This window comes from Rhinatrema bivittatum, chromosome 8 (assembly GCF_901001135.1).
Source record: "Rhinatrema bivittatum chromosome 8, aRhiBiv1.1, whole genome shotgun sequence".
In the NCBI taxonomy this organism is placed as follows: Eukaryota; Metazoa; Chordata; class Amphibia; order Gymnophiona; family Rhinatrematidae; genus Rhinatrema; species Rhinatrema bivittatum.
This window is the reverse complement of record NC_042622.1, coordinates 12,062,512-12,080,637: the sequence shown is the minus strand read 5'-3', so window position 1 is coordinate 12,080,637 and position 18,126 is coordinate 12,062,512. Positions and strand designations below refer to the sequence as shown.

Genomic DNA, 18,126 nt, shown 5'->3' with positions numbered 1-18,126 from the left:
TGATGTAATTATGACATTGCTTTGCCCTTTGACAGGAGGGCAAAGCAATGTGGGGGGGAAGGGGAATTGGAGGAAATGGGGGGGAAAGGGGAATTGGAGTCAAATGACCGCCAACACTGGGCCCTGACTTTTATAGTCGGGGGGTACTGGTATGCAGGCATTTGAGAAAAATCTAAGGACTGGTTCTGCAGCCAAGTCCAAAAGCAAATCATGCATGTTCAAGCAGCAGCATTATATGGTTAGTCCTCTCTCATAAGAACATAAGAAGTTGCCATACTGGGTCAGCCTGAGGATCCATCAAGCCCAGCATCCTGTTTCCAATTCAGGTTGCAAGTACCTCTGTGCCACCCAGCATTCTTCTGGCTTTAGCTCTGGACTTGTCACATTGCTTCGCTGCCCTCTCTTGCTCCGGGCACATCAGTCTTTCGTTCCCCCCCATCACATACAGCTCTTTTGGACTGCCGCACCCCAGATGCAGGACTCTGCGCTTCTTGGCATTGAATCCCAGCTGCTAGGCCTTCCACCACTCTTCAAGCTTTCCTAAATTCTTGGAGGAGAAGTCCATTAACTGCTATTAATCAAGTTTGCTTAGGGAATAGCCACTGCTATTAATTGCATCAGTAGCATGGGATCTTCTTAGTGTTTGGGTAATTGCCAGGGTCTTGTGGCCTGGTTTGGCCTCTGTTGGAAACAGGATGCTGGGCTTGATGGACCCTCGGTCTGACCCAGCATGGCAAGTTCTTATGGCAGGAAAAGGAGGTGTTTTAGGCCTCACCCAGGGCACGGTGCTCAGCTCTGGCGCAGGGCGGTGCAGGGTCAGTACATGGAGCCTCCTTGCTAAGGTGAAACTGTAAAAAGCCTCTTTTTCTTTTCCAGCAGGGCGAGCAGGCGTCACCCTTCCTCCTCGGAGATGCAAAGTCGCCGTTTCAAGCGTTACAGAGGCGCTGCCCGCCCGGCTACAAACCCGCGTGAGGCCGGCAGGGGGCGCCCAGGCCTCGCCGCAGTCCTCGAGCTCTCGTAGGCCGCGGCGCCGCCATGGGGGAGGCCGAGCCCGGGACGGGCACTGCGGCGGCGGCGGCGGTGGAGCCGGGCTCGTCGTGCGCGCCCGCCGAGGAGCCGGTGGTGTGGAGCCCGGAGGTGGAGGTCTGCCTGTTCCACGCCATGCTCGGACACAAGCCCGTGGGTAAGGCCGCGGAATCCCCGGCCTGGCGTAGCGCGGCCGGCGGGAGTGCAGCAACCTCCGGTCGGAGCCTGGGGGGAAGGCGGTGGCCACGTGCGCCGCTGCTCCCGGGGATCGGACCTCAGCCCCTTACTTCCCCAGAGCCGAGAAGGTGACCGTATCTCCCCCTCCCTCCTTCATGTAAAAGCTCGGGCAGGGGGTTCCTATCCTCCCCCCCGCAATGTTATACCTGAGCTGGGGGTCTTATCCTGTGGTTTTATCCCAGAGCTGGGGCGGGGGGTCTTCTCCCTGTTTTATACCTGAGCTGGGGGTCTTATCTCGGGGTTTTATCCCAGAGCTGGGGCGGGGGGTCTTCTCCCTGTTTTATACCAGAGCAGGGGTCTTATCTCGGGGTTTTATCCCAGAGCTGGGGCGGGGGGTCTTCTCCCTGTTTTATACCAGAGCAGGGGTCTTATCCTGCAGTTTCATATCAAAGCTGTGTGTGTGGAGGGGGGGGGGTCCTTATCCTGTAGTTTTATCCCAGAGCTGGGGGGGGGGGTCTTCTCTCTGGTTTTATACCAGACCTGGGGGTCTTATTCTGTGGTTTTATACCAGACCTGGGCATCTTATATCTCTGTTTCATACCAGAGCTGGGGGTCTTATCCCACAGTTTCATATCAAAGCTGGGGGGAGGGGGGTGTCTTATCCTGTGGTTTTATCCCAGAGCTGAGGGGGCTTCTCCCCGGTTTTATACCAGAGCAGGGGTCTTATCCCGCAGTTTCATACCAGAGCTGGGGGTCTTATTCTGTGGTTTTTATACCAGACCTGGGCATCTTATGTCTGTTTCATACCAGAGCTGGGGGTCTTATCCCACAGTTTCATATCAAAGCTGGGGGGGGGTCTTATCCTGTGGTTTTATCCCAGAGCTTGGGGGGGGGGGGCTTCTCCCCGGTTCTATACCAGAGCAGGGGTCTTATCCTGCAGTTTCATACCAGAGCTGGGGGTCTTATTCTGTGGTTTTATACCAGACCTGGGCATCTTATGTCTGTTTCATACCAGAGCAGGGGTCTTATCCTGCAGTTTCATACCAGAGCTGGGGGTCTTATATCTCAGTTCTATACCAGAGTTGAGGGTCTTATTTGCCCAGTTTTATCCCCTAGGCTATGATGTTACCCTGCATGGCTGGGACCTTATGATAAAGACCAATGCTGCCTTTTCTGAATTTCATCCTGCATGATGGATTTTGTGCCCCCAACAGGTGTGAATCGTCACTTCCACATGATCTGCATTCGTGACAAGTTCAGTCAGAACATTGGACGTCAGATCAACTCTAAAGTTATTTGGGATCACCTCAGCACCATGTATGATATGCAGGCCCTGGTGAGTAACGTGCATGCACAGTGTTCATTTCCTAGCCAGATGGACTCGGGACCAATGGGTTTATGCTCCCCTGCCAGCAGAGGGAGACGGAGTCAGATTTCAAAGCTGACGTCACCCTAGATACATCTTTAGTATTTCTCCATCTCCAGCAGATGCAGATGTGCTTTCCCTAAGGGGATCGCTTTTGGAAGAAGGAATTCTACTTTTAAATTGGAGAAAAGATTGAGCCCCGCTCGCCTGTGGTGATACCTAAAGGTCCCTCCCCCAGTTGGGAATTCCTGAGGCGATTTCCGAGATCCCTCACAGGTGTGCCTTGATCCAGGGGCCAGTTCCCAGTGTGGACTTTGCTGCTCAAGCAGCTGAAGGGCAGCAGGTGCAGGAAGCTGAGCATGGCGGTGGCAGCCAGAGACCGTCCCTGTACTCGGCCGGTAAGCGCTGAGCCCAGGTAAGTTTAAAAAAAAAAAAAAAGGATTTCCGCCCACTACACTCCCGATTCAGAGATGTTGAAGGGGTTTCGGTAAGACTTCCTCTGGTTTCCTTGCTCGACACACCATACCGACGTCATTCCCGATCCATTGGGATAAGGGGAAGTGAGCTTCCGAGTGGGTTGAGCGGCCCCCTGGTGGGCTAGGCCCCGCTTTTGGCTTGGTCAGCACACCGCGTGGTAGGCTGCGGAGGTGCCTTCTTGCACGTGTTTTTGTGCATGTATTGCCCACCATAGAGCGTCGGTACGCGCAGTGCATGTCGGCTCTGCGCATGTGCTGTGCGCATAATGCTTCGCCCTGGTCATGAGCATAACATCGCGCACGTACATACATGCACAACTTACTATGCACAGAATACAAGTAAATCCAGGAGCACGGGCTGTGCGTGTGCCTCACTGCGGCCCGCATAGGCGCCCAAAATCTGTGAGCATAAAATTTTAAGCGCGATTCATCTGAACACGCAGTTCCCTGTACGTACCCGGATCAGTGCAGACACCTGGGTTTTGCCTCCCCTCCAGCAGATGGAGACAGAGAAGCTTTTTCAAAACAACCCTGCCATATATACCTAGGTGCCACCCACAGTCCCTCTGTCTTTCTCTGTCTCCAGCAGATGGCGGAGGTGCAAAACCCACAGTCTGTTCTGATTACCTGATTACAAAAAGTTGGTAGAGTCAGGATTGTAGCCAGGGTTTAAGCTGGCAAATTAGGGGGATTCTGTTCCTTTAATTTTTTTAATAGGTTAAAAAAAAAAGACAGAAAGCAAGCCCCTCACCGTCGGAGGTTCTGTGAGTCTCTAGGGGGGGTTGCTAGGTCCTGAGGGGACCATCCCTCCTGGTCGAGACCGCTGCTACTATTGCACTTGGTCATCAGCAGCGTCGGGGTGATACCAGAGAGCCCAGCTCACTCACCCCCACAGGAGCAGGACCTGTTCCAGCACCAGGGACAGTGATCGGGCAAGTTTTTGTTTTACTTTTATTTAAAAAAAAAAAAAAAAAGTTGTTTGGTTTTGAGCGCGCCGACTCTCCGATAATTTTCCTGTGTTTCCCGCTGGGCTGCGCCACCGTTTTTTCGCGGGCTTTTCGCCGTTTTGGTTGTTTGGATTTTTGTCAGGCCTAGGATGCCTCAGGGCTCCTCATGCAGCGCGTGTGGCTCGTTGCGTGTGCGTCTCTCGTGCGAAGGCCTCTGCTCCGATTGTTCGCAGGGTGGCGAGGGACCCTCCGTTTTCCATCGGGAGGGTCGGAGTCGAGCTCTGTGGTCGGCGACGCGAGTGATGACAAGTTGCATGGTGTCAGCTGAGCCGTTCCCACTGAGCGCGGGAACGGAAGCCATTTTGGGCTAGTTTCAGGCGGCCACGCGGGCAGCAATGGGGGAGGGGATTTTAAACACCCCTCCTTGCTCTGCCCGCAGGAAATTCCTTTCGGGGGGGCGACCCCGCGGGTGCAGCCTCTCCTGTAGACGAGGATAGCCCTGAGGGGGCTGCTGATTCCTCCTGGACTCCTCTTTCTCCTCAGAATTTGTATTGCTGATGCACAAGGCCTATAAGGCTAAAAAGGCAGGGAGAAAGCAGGCTGCAGAGAAGCTTTTGTTACAGCCGCAGGCCCGAAGGTCACGGAAGCGCGATAGGTCCGTGGGAGGATCTGACCCACTTAAGGGTAAACGACCCTTATGGTTTGTGCCATCGGGGATGGACACAGACTCCACGTCTCAGGACGATCCGGATCTGCAGGCCAAGCCCCCGGGGGGGGGGGGGGCCGAGGGTTACGCAGATCCGCAGCAAGACTCAAGCAGAGGATCTCAAGTGATGGAAGGCGACGATCCAAAGGTGGTTCGTCTCTTTAAGAAGGAGGCGTTGAATCTGCTTATTCCGGCCATCTTGGGGGAGCTAGACTTAGAAGCTCTGCTGGCGCTGGGCGGTCTTGCTGGGCCTTATGGGTCCTACGGTTTCCTTCCCTTTCCATTTCTCGGCGACGGATCTACTGTTCAGAGAATGGGACACCCCGGATTTGGGACTGAAGGTAAGTAAAGCTATGGACAAGCTATATCCTCTCCCGGAGGATGCATTGGATCTGCTATGAGTCCCTAAGATGGATGCAGCGGTGTCGGCCGTTACAAAGAAATCCACTATCCCAGTCATGGGGGGCAACGGCCCTCAAGGACTTACAGGACAGAAAGTTGGAGCTCCAGCTCAAGAAAGTGTTTGAAGTGTCCGCACTGGGGGTCCGGGCGGCGATGTGTAGTAATTTTGAGCTGCGTGCGGGTCTTCGCTGGGTCCAGCAGCTCCAGGCCAATGCCAACCTCTCTGAGAAGGAGGCTCTCCAGGCGAACCATCTAGAAGCATTCATTGCATACAGTGCCGATGCACTCTGTGATCTGCTGCGCATGTCGGCTAGATCCATGGTCTCCGTGGTTTCCGCGTGCAAGCTCCTCTGGCTGCGAAATTGGGTAGCAGATGTCTCGTCCAAGGCCCACCTCGGCTCGCTTCCTTTTAAAGGCAAGTTATTGTTTGGCAAGGAGTTGGAGGACATGATCCAATCTCTGGGGGAGAACAAGGTTCATAAGCTGCCAGAGGACAGACCCAGATCAAGAGGATCTTTTACGACTCGATCTCGGTTTCGGGGTAGTAGGAGGCCTCGACCAGCGCGGTCCTCTGGATCGTCCTTTCGCCCAGGTGCAAGCAGGCAACAGTCATGGTCTCAGTCCTTTCGAGGCAGAAGGTTCGGCAGGCCCGGTAACCCCCAGGCAGCTGCGGGGGCTAAGTCCTCGCAGTGAGATACTGCCGGTCGATTCCTCAGTGCCAGTCGTGGGGGCCAGACTATTTATCTTCTTCAAGGAATGGGCCAAGCTGACGTCAGACCAGTGGATCCTCACTGTGATAAGTCAAGGTTACGCTTTAGATTTTGTACGATGCCCTCACAACAAGTTCCTGATCTCTCCATTCGCATACCGAGAAACGCGAGAGGCTGTGCAGGGCACACTGCAACGCCTCCTGGATTTGGGAGCCATAAGGCTGGTGCCGTCCGCGGAACGTCGGAAGGGCTGCTATTCCATTTACTTCATAGTCCCAAAGAAAGAAGGCACTTTCTGACCGATCTTAGATCTTAAAAGATTCAACAGATGCCTTTGGGTACCGCGGTTCCGAATGGAAACGATTCTGTCAGTTATCGCCTCGGTACAACAAGGAGAATTTCTGGCTTCTCTGGATCTCACGGAAGCATATCTCCATATCGGCATCCGATCGTCACACCAGAAGTTCCTCAGGTTCTGCATTCTGGGACATCACTATCGGTTCTGAGCTCTGCCTTTCGGTCTCGCCACCGCTCCCCAAACGTTCACCAAGGTAATGGTGATGTTTGTAGTGCAACTCCGGAGGGAAGGCTTGTTGGTGCATCCCTACTTGGGCGATCAACTGATTCGGGCGAAGTCAGGCTGCTGTCCGCTGGGTGCTACAGTTCTTGCGGTCGCTTGGCTAGGTGGTCAACCTTGCCAAGAGTCGTCTGACCCTTTCTCAATCTTTGGAGTTCCTGGGAGCCCTGTTCGACATGGAGCAGGGGAGAGTGTTCCTCACTACAGAGTCAAGCTTCAGGGACAGGTGAGGGGCCTGTTGTCCATGCGGATGCCCAGGGTGAGAGATTACTTGAAGATATTAAGATCCATGATGTCCACTCTGGAGTTGGTACCCTGGGCCTTTGCCCATATGCGTCCCTTACAATCAGCATTGCTGTCCCGCTGGAATCTTGTTTCGGAACAGTTTCATCTACTGCTCCCACTTACAGACTCCGCAAGAGTTAGTCTCGACTGGTGGCTCGTCTTGGAACATCTGGAGTGTGGAGTTCCCCTGGTAATACCCGACTGGACAATCGTCACCACGGATGCCAGTCTCTCCGGCTGGGGAGCAGTTTGTCTGGAGAAGTCGGTGCAGGGGCAGTGGTCCAGGGAGGAGGCTCAGTGGTCGAGCAGCCGATTGGAGACCAGAGCAGTGGCCCTAGCCTTGCAAGCCTTCCTCCCACTCCTTCGGGGGAAGTCGATCCGAGTCTTGTCAGACGATGCGACCACGGTAGTCTATAATTAATCGCCAAGGGGGAACCAAGAGTTGACCGGTGGTGCTGGAGGTGCAGCAGTCGATGAACTGGGCGGAACAGCACCTCGTAAGCATCGCAGCATCTCACATTGCTGGTGTGGACAACGTGTAGGCAGACTTCCTCAGTCCCCATCTCGATCCAGGGGAATGGTAGCTGTCCGAGGAGGCTTTTCAGCTCATCTGCGACAAGTGGGGCATGCCTTGCATGGATCTGTTGGCCACATTCAAGAATGCCAAGGCCCCGTGCTTCTACAGTCATCGCAGAGAGACAGGCACCAAGGGCTTGAATTCCCTGGTCCTTCCCTGGCCAACGAACATCTTACTGTGTACGTATTTCCTCCCTGGCCTCTGATAGGCAAGGTGATCTGTCGTATAGAGCTCCATCCGGCGGAGGTAGTCCTAGTGGCCCCAGAGTTGCCGAGACGCCCATGGTTTGCAGATTTGATCAATCTCGCCGCCGCCGAGCCTCTACGGTTTCAGGAGTCCACAGCTCTTCTCCATCAAGGCCCTGTCTATTTGGAAGAGGCGGATCGCTTCTGTCTAGCAGCATGGCTTTTGAGAGGCAGCGGTTAAAGAATAAAGGTTATTCTGATGCGGTGGTGACCACGTTGTTGCAGTTGCACAAACTGTCTACTTCCCTAGTTTATGTCAGAGTCTGGAAAGTCTTTGAGGTCTGGTGTAGGGATCCCGCGGTAAATCCTACGCGAGCGTCAATATCAGACATTTTATGTGTCCTGCAAGCCGGACTTTCTAAGGGTCTCTCCTGTAGTTCCCTCCGGGTACAGGTTGCGGCGCTTGGATGTCTTAGAGGTAAGATCAAGGGGGTAGCATTGGCATTGCATCCAGATGTGGCTCGTTTTTTCAAGGAGCAAAGCACTTACGTCCTCTGCTTCTCCACTCGTCTCCTTCCTGGAACTTCAATTTGGCCCTCTCGTCATTGTGTGCTCCGCTGTTTGAGCCTATAAAGCGGGCGAAGCTGAAGGATCTAGCTGTTTCTTCGGCCCGTCGGGTGTCGAAGTTGCAGGTGTTGCCATGCAGGGAACCTTTTTTGCGGATTTCTGATTTGAGGGTGACCTTAAGGACGGTTCCCTCCTTTCTCCCGAAGGTGGTGTCATCGTTTCACTTGAATCAGTCGATCAAGCTTCCCTCGTTCTCAGATGTGGACCGAGCTGATCTGGTTGCAAAGGATTTAAGGAAACTGGATGTACGCATGGCTCTGCTACGATATCTAGAGGTTACAAATCCTTTCCGGGTGTCAGACCGTCTCTTTGTGTTGTGGAGTGGTCCAAAAAGAGGTAGTAAGGCCTCAAAAACTACAATCGCTCGTTGGCTGAAGAAAGCTATTGGATCCGCGTACTTACTGCCTGGTAAGACGGTCCCGGTGGGACTACGTGCACATTCTACATGGTCGCAAGCCACTTCATGGGTGGAACGTCACCAAGTCTCGCCCCAGGAAATTTGTAGGGCGGCTACTTGGAAATCTTTGCACACTTTTGCAAGACATTACAGGCTGGATGTTCGAGCGTCGGATTCCGGGGGATTTGGTGAAGGGGGTGCTCCGAGCGGGCCTCTCTGGTTCCCACACTAGGTAAGTCAGCTCTGGTACATCCCAGGTGTCTGGATTGATCCGTGGTACTACAGGAACAAAAATTATCAGGTAAGCACTAATTTTCCTTTACTGTCGCCAGTGACTCCGGCAGCAAAGAAACATAAGCATCTTTCTCTTTTGCTTTTTGTCATATTAGGGCTGCACAGTCTGACCTGGATTCTTGCTTATGTCAGCATTTTAAGGAACTTTATTAAAAAAAACTGGAATATAATTGACTTAATACAATAACTATTTAAAAAGGAAAGTCACAAAATGAAACACAGTTCATTGGGGATGTATATTAGCCCACCTATGAGGGTAAACCAATGAACTGTGTTTCATTTTGTGACTTTCCTTTTTAAATAAGCATTGTAAGGAAGCCCGGGGAGAGCTGGCCTCCCCGGTCTTTGCTAACCCCAACTCCTCCCATTCAGAGGATAGGTCAGCTACAGCCTTAGCCGGAAGTACCCTGGATCTGAGTAACCCCCAAGGCTGGGTCATCTATGGGAGCACCTATCCTAGAACCTCCTGGGATAGGCATGGACCCAGCCGCCTTCTCTTGGGTGGAATTCTTTTAAGGCCTTCGTACAGGTGCAGTCTGCTACCTCACTTGCCCCTGTCCGGACGGAACCTCAGCCGGTAAGCTCTCCCTCTCCCAGTCCTATCAGCAGACCTCGAAGCATGCCTCGACTCACCAAGAGTATCCCTGGCAGGGACCTAGATGGCACAGATGAAGAGGAGGATCCAGATTCCTTGGAAGATGGGGAAATCCCCTGTGGTTTAGAACCGTATCTGACCATGTTACGGTTTTTCCATAGAGACAAATTGCCGGTCCTGGTTTCCCAGACCCTGAAGATGCTGGAAGTTCCTGAGGTGGACTCTATGATGCAACAAAAGAAGAATCCCATTTCCCTACGGAAAGCCTCTTGCTACTTTCCAGTACTGGAAGGCATCTAGGAGTTGACCTGGAATGGGATGGCCCAGAAGCAAGTTTTAAAGGGGGACGAGCATTAGAAGCTCTATATCTCCTGGATCCGGCAGCGAGAGAATGCTTGTGTTTCCCTGAAGTGGATGCGCTGGTCTGTGCTGTCTCTAAGCGAACAGCTATCCCCGTGGAGGGAGGAGCGGCCTTAAAGGATGTGCATGATAGGCGGATGGAGTCCATCCTTAAACAGGCCTTTGGTGCAATAGCAATGACCTTACAGATTTGCTTCTTGTTGTGCCCTTGTAGCTTGTTCATGCCTACTCTCTCAGGGAGTGGATGACTTAGAGGCAAATTCCAGAGCGGTTATGGAACCTGCTGCTGCCTTTTTAGCTGATGTGGGCTCGGACGTAGTCCATACATTGGCCAGAGGAGTGGCCTCAGTGATGTTGGCCAGAATACAGCTATGGCTGCGGAATTGGCTAGCAGACGTAACCTCCAAGGCAAATCTCATAAAGATGCCCTTTAAAGGATCACTCTTCTTCGGAAGCAAATTGGAAAAGCAGGCCAGTAAATGGAGGGAAGTTTTAGTTCCCCCAGCTACCGGAAGATAAGAGAAAGCAGTTACAGCGCCCCTTGCCCATGAGGGGGTCGATCCAGGGGTTCCCAACACTTTTGCCCCTACAGAAACTTGACATTTCAGAGGTATTGGTCCTTTGGGAGGTCTCAGTCCTTTTGGAGTCTGCAGCCCAAGAGAGGGTCGGGCTCGGGTTTAGGTTTGTCCCGAACCCCCCAATGAAGTTTTGCCTCCCCACCCTCGGAACGAGGAGATAGCGGGTTGACTATCCCTTTTCGACCAACTGTTGGTCGAGATCACTTCGGACGAATGAGTACGGGAGGTCATACGAGAAGGATATGCGCTGTAATTTCGCAGCAGTCCTCAGGACATATTCATGATATCTCCTTGCCACTCCCAGCACAAGACTACCCTGTTAAGGCTCCTCAGGATGAGGGCTATAATCCCAGTACCTGTGCCCCAGGAAAATGCGGGGTATTATTCCATCTATTTCATTGTACCCAAGAAGGAAGGTTCCTTTCGCCCCATCCTGGATCTCAAGAGCATCAGCTGACATCTATGAGTGATTATGCTTTGTGATATTGGCCAATCAGGAGAGTTCTTAACCTCCCTGGACTTATCCGAGGCCTACCTACATATTCCAATCCGGTAAGAACATCAACGTTTCCTACAATTTGCGGTACTGGGTCACCATTAACAGTTCTGGGCACTGCACTTTGGCCTGGCCACCGCCCCCAGAACATTTTCCAAGATTATGGTGGTCGTAGGGGGAGCATTGAGAAAAGAGGGAATCCTGGTGCACCCATACTTGGACGACTGGTTGATCTGGGCAAAGTCCATGGCAGAGAGCCTCCAGGTGACCAACAGGGTGATCTCCTTGCTTCAGGAACTCAGTTGGGTCATAAACCTGGATAAAAGCAGTCTCAAACCCTCCCACTCCTTAGAATATCTGGGAGTCCGGGTCGACACCAAGCAGGGCAAGGTCTTCCTCCCGACCACGCGGAGAAGGAAGTTGATGTCCCAAGTGCATGTGTTGAAGAACACAATACGCCCAATGGTGTGGAGCTATCTTCAAGTCCTCGGTTTAATGGTGGCAACCCTGGAAGTAGTGTTGTGGGTGAGGGCACATATGTAACCACTTCAACGGTCCCGACTTACAACTGATGTGAGCCTCCAGGACTGGGGAGCTTTCTGTCAGGAACATAAGAACTTGCCATACTGGGTCAGACCAAGGGTCCATCAAGCCCAGCATCCTGTTTCCAACAGTGGCCAATCCAGGCTATAAATACCCAAAAACTAAGTCTATCCCATACTACTGATGCTAGTAATAGCAGTGGCTATTTTCTAAGTCAACTTGATTAATAGCAGGTAATGGACTTCTCCTCCAAGAACTTGTCCAAACCTTTTTTAAACCCAGCTACACTAACTGCACTAACCACATCCCCATGGCAACAAATTCCAGAGCTTAATTGTGCATTGAGTGAAAAATAACTTTTTCTTATTAGTTTTAAATGTGCTACATGCTAACTTCATGGAGTGCCCCCTAGTCCTTCTATTATCCGAAAGAGTAAATAACCAATTCACATTTACCCGTTCTAGACCTCTCATGATTTTAAACATCTCTATCATATCCCCCCTCAGCCGTCTCTTCTCCAAGCTGAACAATCCTAACCTCTTTAGTCTTTCTTCATAGGGGAGCTGTTCCATCCCTTTATCATTTTGCTCTCCCTTCTCTGTACCTTCTCCATTGCAACTATATCTTTTTTGAGATGCGGCGACCAGAATTGAGCACAGTATTCAAGGTGCGGTGTCACCATGGAGCGATACAGAGGCATTATGACATTTTCCGTTTTATTCACCATTCCCTTCCTAATAATTCCCAACATTCTGTTTGCTTTTTTGACTGCCGCAGCACAATGAACCGATGATTTCAATGTGTTATCCACTATGACGCCTAGATCTTTCCTGGGCAGTAGCTCCTAATATGGAACCCAACATTGTGTAATTATAGCATGGGTTATTTTTCCCTATATGCATCACCTTGCACTTATCCACATTAAATTTCATCTGCCATTTGGATGCCCAATTTTCCAGTTTCACAAGGTCCCCCTGCAACTTATCACAATCCACTTGTGATTTAACTACCCTGAATAATTTTGTAACATTTGCAAATTTGATTATCTCACTCGTTGTATTCCTTCCCAGATCATTTATAAATATTTTGAAAAGTAAGGGTCCCAATACAGATCCCTGAGGCACTCCACTGTTTACCCTTTTCCACTGAGAAAATTGACCATTTAATCCTACTCTCTGTTTCCTGTCTTATAGCCAGTTTGCAATCCATGAAAGGACATCGCCTCCTATCCCATGACTTTTTACTTTTCCTAGAAGCCTCTCCTGAGGAACTTGGGGCGTTGAACCAAGGAAGAGGCCCTCTGGAACATAAACCGCCTGGAAGCCCGGGCAGTCAGATTGGCATGTCTACAGTTCAGCCACATACTCCAGGGTCAAGCAGTCCACATAATGTGAGACAACGCAACAATGGTAGCCTACATCAACCGCCAAGGTGGAACCAAAAGCCAGCAAGTATCACAGGAGTTAGATCTCCTTATGGAATGGGTGGAGATACATCTGCAGATGATCTCAGCCTCCCACATCGCAGGAAAAGACAGTGTCAGAGCAGACTTTCTAAGCAGGGAAAGTCTGGATCCAGGAGAGTGGGTGTTGGTGGCCAAAGCATTTCAGCTGGTAGTAGATCGCTGGGGTCTCCTGTCCATCTACCTGCTGGCCACATTTTACAATATGAAGATTCCCCAATTCTTCAGTCACAGAAGAGATCAGTTGACCCTGGGGATTGACGCTCTTGTTCAGACCTGGCAGGAAGAGTTGCTGTTATGCGCCTTCCCTCCTTGGCCCTTCCTGGGCAGGGTCATTCGCAGACTTGAGCGCTACAGGGGATTAGTCTTACTAGTAGTTCCAGATTGGCTGAGGCATTCGTAGTATGCAGAGACTCCTTGTGGAGACCCCCCTGTGCCTTGCAACGCATAGGGACCTGCTACAGCAGGGACTGGTCCTTCAAGAGGGTCCAGCTCGACTCTGTTTTACGGTCTGGCCCTTGAGAGGGCTCGCCTGATGAAGCAAGGATATTCGGTGGCAGTAACGACCACCTTACTCCGCGCGCAGAAGTTCTCTGCATCCCTAGTGTATGTGCGGGTCTGGAGAGTATTTGAGGCCTAGTGTGAGAAATGCGGTGTTTCCCCTCGGATGGTCAAAATCCCACTAATTCTGGAATTTTTGCAGGACGACAGGAATAAAGGAATGACCCTTAATTCCTTGAAGTTCCAGGTAATGGCTGTCTCCTGTCGGTTGATCCCGGCATGGTCCATTTTCTGAAAGTGGTGAAGCACCTCTGGCCATCCCTACAGTGGCCGGTTCCCTTGTGGAATCTTAATCCAGTATTGGAATTTTTAGCTGGGCTCTACTTTCAGCTGCTGCGCAGTCTTTCTTTGCATTTATTAACCCTGAAAACTGTGTTCCTGGTGGCTATAAGCTCAGCACGTTGCATCTCTGAACTATGGGCATTGTTGTGTCGGGAACCGTACCTCCGGATGACTCCAGGAGCGTTTAAGCTTTGTACCGTTCTATCCTGTTTGCCCAAGGTAGTTTCGGAGTTTCATTTGAATCAGTCCATTTCTTTGCCATCCCTAGATAAGCACAAGATTGCGGAAGAATACCGCCTCCTCCACCATTTGAATGTCAGTAGGCTTTTGGTGTGATATCTGGATGTTTCAGAACTGGTCTGAAAGACTGACTACCTGTCTGTCCTTCATGGTGGAAGGAAGCAGGGCGAACCAACTTCGCGGGCTACCATAGCTCGCTGGATTAAGGAGGTCGTTAGGGAGCCTATGTGGAGGCAGGAAAGCCATTATCTCTTCAGGTTAAAGCTCATTCCACTAGGGCTCAGGCAGTCTCATGGGCAATAGCTAGACTGCTGTCTCCCATCGACATCTGCCGAGCAGCGACGTGGTCTTCTTTTCACACCTTCTCCAGGTTCTATCTCCTGGACGTTCAGGTCCGGGAGGACGCAGCCTTTGCAAGGGCGGTGCTAACTGGACCACGAACAGCCTCCCGCCCCGATCGGGAGTAAAGCTTTTGTACATCCCATTGGTCCTGAGTCCATCTGGCTACACACTAGGAAATGGAGAAATTACTTACCTGATAATTTCGTTTCCCTTAGTGTAGACAGATGGACTCAGCATCCCACCCACGGCTGCCCAAGAACGGTGCCAAGGAATCTCCCATGAAATGAATATCTGTTCCAAGAGGTTACGGGTGTTATTCTGAGAGATGCTGGTAATTTTGAAAGATAGAGGGCATTCAGCATACCTCATCTCCCAGGAACACTTGGTAAAGCCAAATAAATTTTACTTTGTACCATTGTACTGAGTCTGAGTGTTCTTGTTGCCCTGGCCCGCCCTGGCCCTAAGTACAGAAATTATAAACACGGGTAAGCCGTCGCCCAATCCCTAGATCAGGGCATCTATAATCTTAGGTGCAGTGTTTATGATTGGTTGAGTACAGTTACGGCTATCCGTTTTTAGTCACGTTTTTTCCATAGTATATCCACAGTGGCTTTTGAAGAGAGATACTGAAGGGCTGAGGTCACTGCAGGGGAGTATCTAGGGTGACGTCCGCTTTGAAACCTGACTCTGTCTCCATCTGCTGGCGGGGGAGCATAAACCCATTGGTCCCAAGTCCATCTGTCTACACTAAGGAGAATGAAATTATCAGGTAAGTAATTCTCCAGTACAGGTACTGGTAAATCTGTACACAATACACAAGCTTTGGTATGGAACATATGTGCTGGCCCCAGTGAGCAAAATGCATTTGCTTCATATGACATGTGAGCCACTGTATGTTAACACATGCACTGTAGGGCTATCGTAAGAAAACCTGTGCTAAAATCCAAGTTTTATTGTAGAGTGGATTTTATTTCATGTGCACAGTAAAGACAGGAGGCCCACGGGATGCAGAAAGCTAATGACATACATATGGGCCAGGAGTTTAAAAAAAAAAGCATGCCATTAACAGAAAACCCTCACTAAAAATACAAAACAAAAAAATCCAAGTTCAGAAATTAGCGAGTCAAACAGCCAAGCGGACCAAATACCCTGCCACCTTCAAAATTAACTGGGCCAGGCCAGCCAAGTATTGGAAAGCCTTCCCTCCCATCCACCTTCAAAATGAGCTGGGCCCAGCAGGCTAAACCCTCTCCCACCCTGTCTTCAAAAACATAAAATAGCCCAAAGCCCTTCAAATGTAGCCCTACCCCAGGAAATCCCCAGCCCAGAAGGCCTTCTGTCCTGGACTGAGCTGCTCCTTCACTGGCCGCTGATTGGTCCTTCCATTGAAAGCCTTCTGAAAGGGGATTGGTCCTTTCACTCAGCAGACAGTGCAAGGAGCAGGGAAGGTCTTCGGGGCTGGAGTTCTCGGGTGGTGGGAGGTGGGTGAGAGGTAGTTCAGCCCCTACTGGGCCCAGCTTATTTTGAAAGCGGATGGGTGGGAGGGGGGATCTGCTGGTCAGTTGACCCAGCTCTGCTCAGCTTGGTTACTTTTGAAGATGAGAGAGGCAGGGGGTTCGGCCCACGCGGCCCAGCTGTGGGTGGGAGGGAGGGAGTTCGGCTGAGGGAGCACTCGACCTGCCTAATTTTTGAATGTGGGTGAGTGGGAGGGGGTTCGGCCGGCCCTCCTCTCCACCGCAGTAAAAGAACCCATGCTCGGCAGTCTCCCCACTCCTATGGACACCTCCTTGCTGTGTAGGGTAATGGGTAATATGTGCAGCTTGCATGTAGCGGTGCTGATCGTAGCGTGGGGTTTTAACTCCTGCTTTGCCACACGTTTTTTTCGGCGCTAAAACCCCATTACATACCAGGGTCAGGTTACCGCTGAAAAGGTTGTGCTAGGGTCGGCGTGGCGTTTTGCGTTGGCGCTAAGTGTAACGAGGAGACCTTTGCTGAGAGTCGTGTGCACTGCGTGTGACGTGGACCTTCCGGAGTAGCCCACTCAGGAATAGACTGGTCCTAGCCTCTGAGTCAGCTTAAACGCGCTCCTGAAAATCATTTCGCTTTACGTTTTTGGTCTCCTTTCAGCATGAATCTGAGATTCTTCCATTTCCCAACTCCGAAAAGAATTTTATCCTTCCTGAGGACATCATTCACGAGGTGAAAGAAGGTGAGAGGGGGGGGGCAGTGAGGCGGCCCGAGCGGGTAGGGGGAGGCCAAACAGAGACTTGAATGTCAGGTCAGGGACAGGATTTCGGGGACTGAAACTCATCTTGAGCTTGGATTTGGAAAAGCGAGTAACGAAATCTAAAATCCAGATCTGCTGGGGAGGCTTCCATCCCATTGATGTTCCTGGATGTAGAATAAGAAGGCTTGCAATGTGGTGGGCTTAACCCTTTCTGTCGCTCTCCATCGCCTCAGTTGCAGACTAGGATTGTGAGCCCTTCGGGGACAGGGAACGTTCTTACTGTCCCTGAATGCACAATCCAGCCATCAACCAATGTTGCCCTCTCTCAGGAGGTAACGGTAACCAGAAATGGGGAGAGAGCGCCACGCTTGAAAAGTAACACAGCAAGTAGGAGGAAAGTGTGCAGAAAGCACATTGGTCCTCCAGTGAAAACTAGACACGTTTATAAAGTCATAACATCTTTTTTTTTTTATTGCAAGAAGCTCCTGTTTTTTAAGGTAATCAATTTCATAAAGCAGTTAAGTCCCTCTGCTTAGTGAAATTGATTACCTTAAATAACAGGAGCTTCTTGCAACAAAAAAAAAAAGACGTTATGACTTTATAAATGTGTCTAGTTTTCATTCGAGGACCAATGTGCTTTCTCCACACTTTCCTGCTACTTGACGACTCTCTCAGGAGGTGTCAGGTTCCTCTAGGGCAGGGGTCGGGAACCGTTTTGGCTGAGAGAGCCATGAACGCCACATATTTTAAAATGTAATTTTGTGAGAGCCATACAAGACCTACCAAATTAATTTAGTACAACCCCCTACTCTCCTGACGTCCCCCAAGACCTCCAAAATTAATTTACTACAACCCCCCACCCTCCTGACCCTCCAAGACCTGCCAAAAGTCCCTGGTGGTCCAGCGGGGGTCCAGGAACGGTCCGGGAGCAATCTCCTGGACTTGGGCTGTCGGCTGCCAATAGTCAAAATGGCGCCGACGGCCCTTTGCCCTCACTATGTCACAGGGGCTACTGCTGCCATTGGTCGACCCCAGTGACATAGTGAGGGCAAAGGGCCGTCGGCGCCATTTTGACTACTGGCAGCCGACAGCCCAAGTCCAGGAGATCGCTCCCGGACCGTTCCTGGATCCCCGCTGGACCACCAGGGACTTTTGGCAGGTCTTGGGGGGCGTCAGGAGGGTGGGGGGTTGTAGTAAATTAATTTTGGAGGTCTTGGGGGGGCGTCAGGAGGGTGGGGGATTTTGTTAGATTTTTACTTTTTTATTAAAGATTTGTCTGCGAGCCAGATGCAGCCATCAAAAGAGCCATATCTGGCTCGCGAGCCATTGGTTCCCGACTCCTGCTCTAGGGTTTCCTCTGTAGTGTGGCATGCTTTAGCTTCCCTACTGTCTCGCCCTGTGCTCCTGTCTTCTCAGGAAAAGTCGTATCAGAAGAAGAGATAAAAGAGGAGATAAAGGATGAGATGGACCTACACTCAGCCTCCGAAGACGGTAAAGAATCTTGTGTGGTTTGTTGCTTTTTATTTCTTGAAAGATGGCGTAAAGCTTTCCAGATCCCTCCGCATCAGTGCACATGAAATACCACCTGACGTTCAGCCCCAGTAATGAGACTTCTTATTCCACAGCGGTGCTTCTTGGGGTAAACTGTAATGCAGGGGTAGGCATCTCTGGTCCTGGAGGGCCACAGA

The 18,126-nt window shown here is 51.2% G+C and overlaps 1 protein-coding gene across 1 annotated transcript in view; it reads left to right on the top strand.

Moving 5' to 3' along the window:
- The first annotated feature begins 876 nt into the window (after nt 1–876).
- MRGBP (MRG domain binding protein) overlaps nt 877–18,126 on the top strand; it is a 28,722-nt gene continuing 11,472 nt past the window's right edge. Inside the window, exons 1-4 of the mRNA XM_029612658.1 lie at nt 877–1,183; nt 2,418–2,539; nt 16,339–16,420; nt 17,855–17,929. Coding sequence (XP_029468518.1) covers nt 1,036–1,183; nt 2,418–2,539; nt 16,339–16,420; nt 17,855–17,929 — 427 coding nt within the window. The 5' untranslated portion in view covers nt 877–1,035. The remainder of the gene's footprint in view (nt 1,184–2,417; nt 2,540–16,338; nt 16,421–17,854; nt 17,930–18,126) is intronic.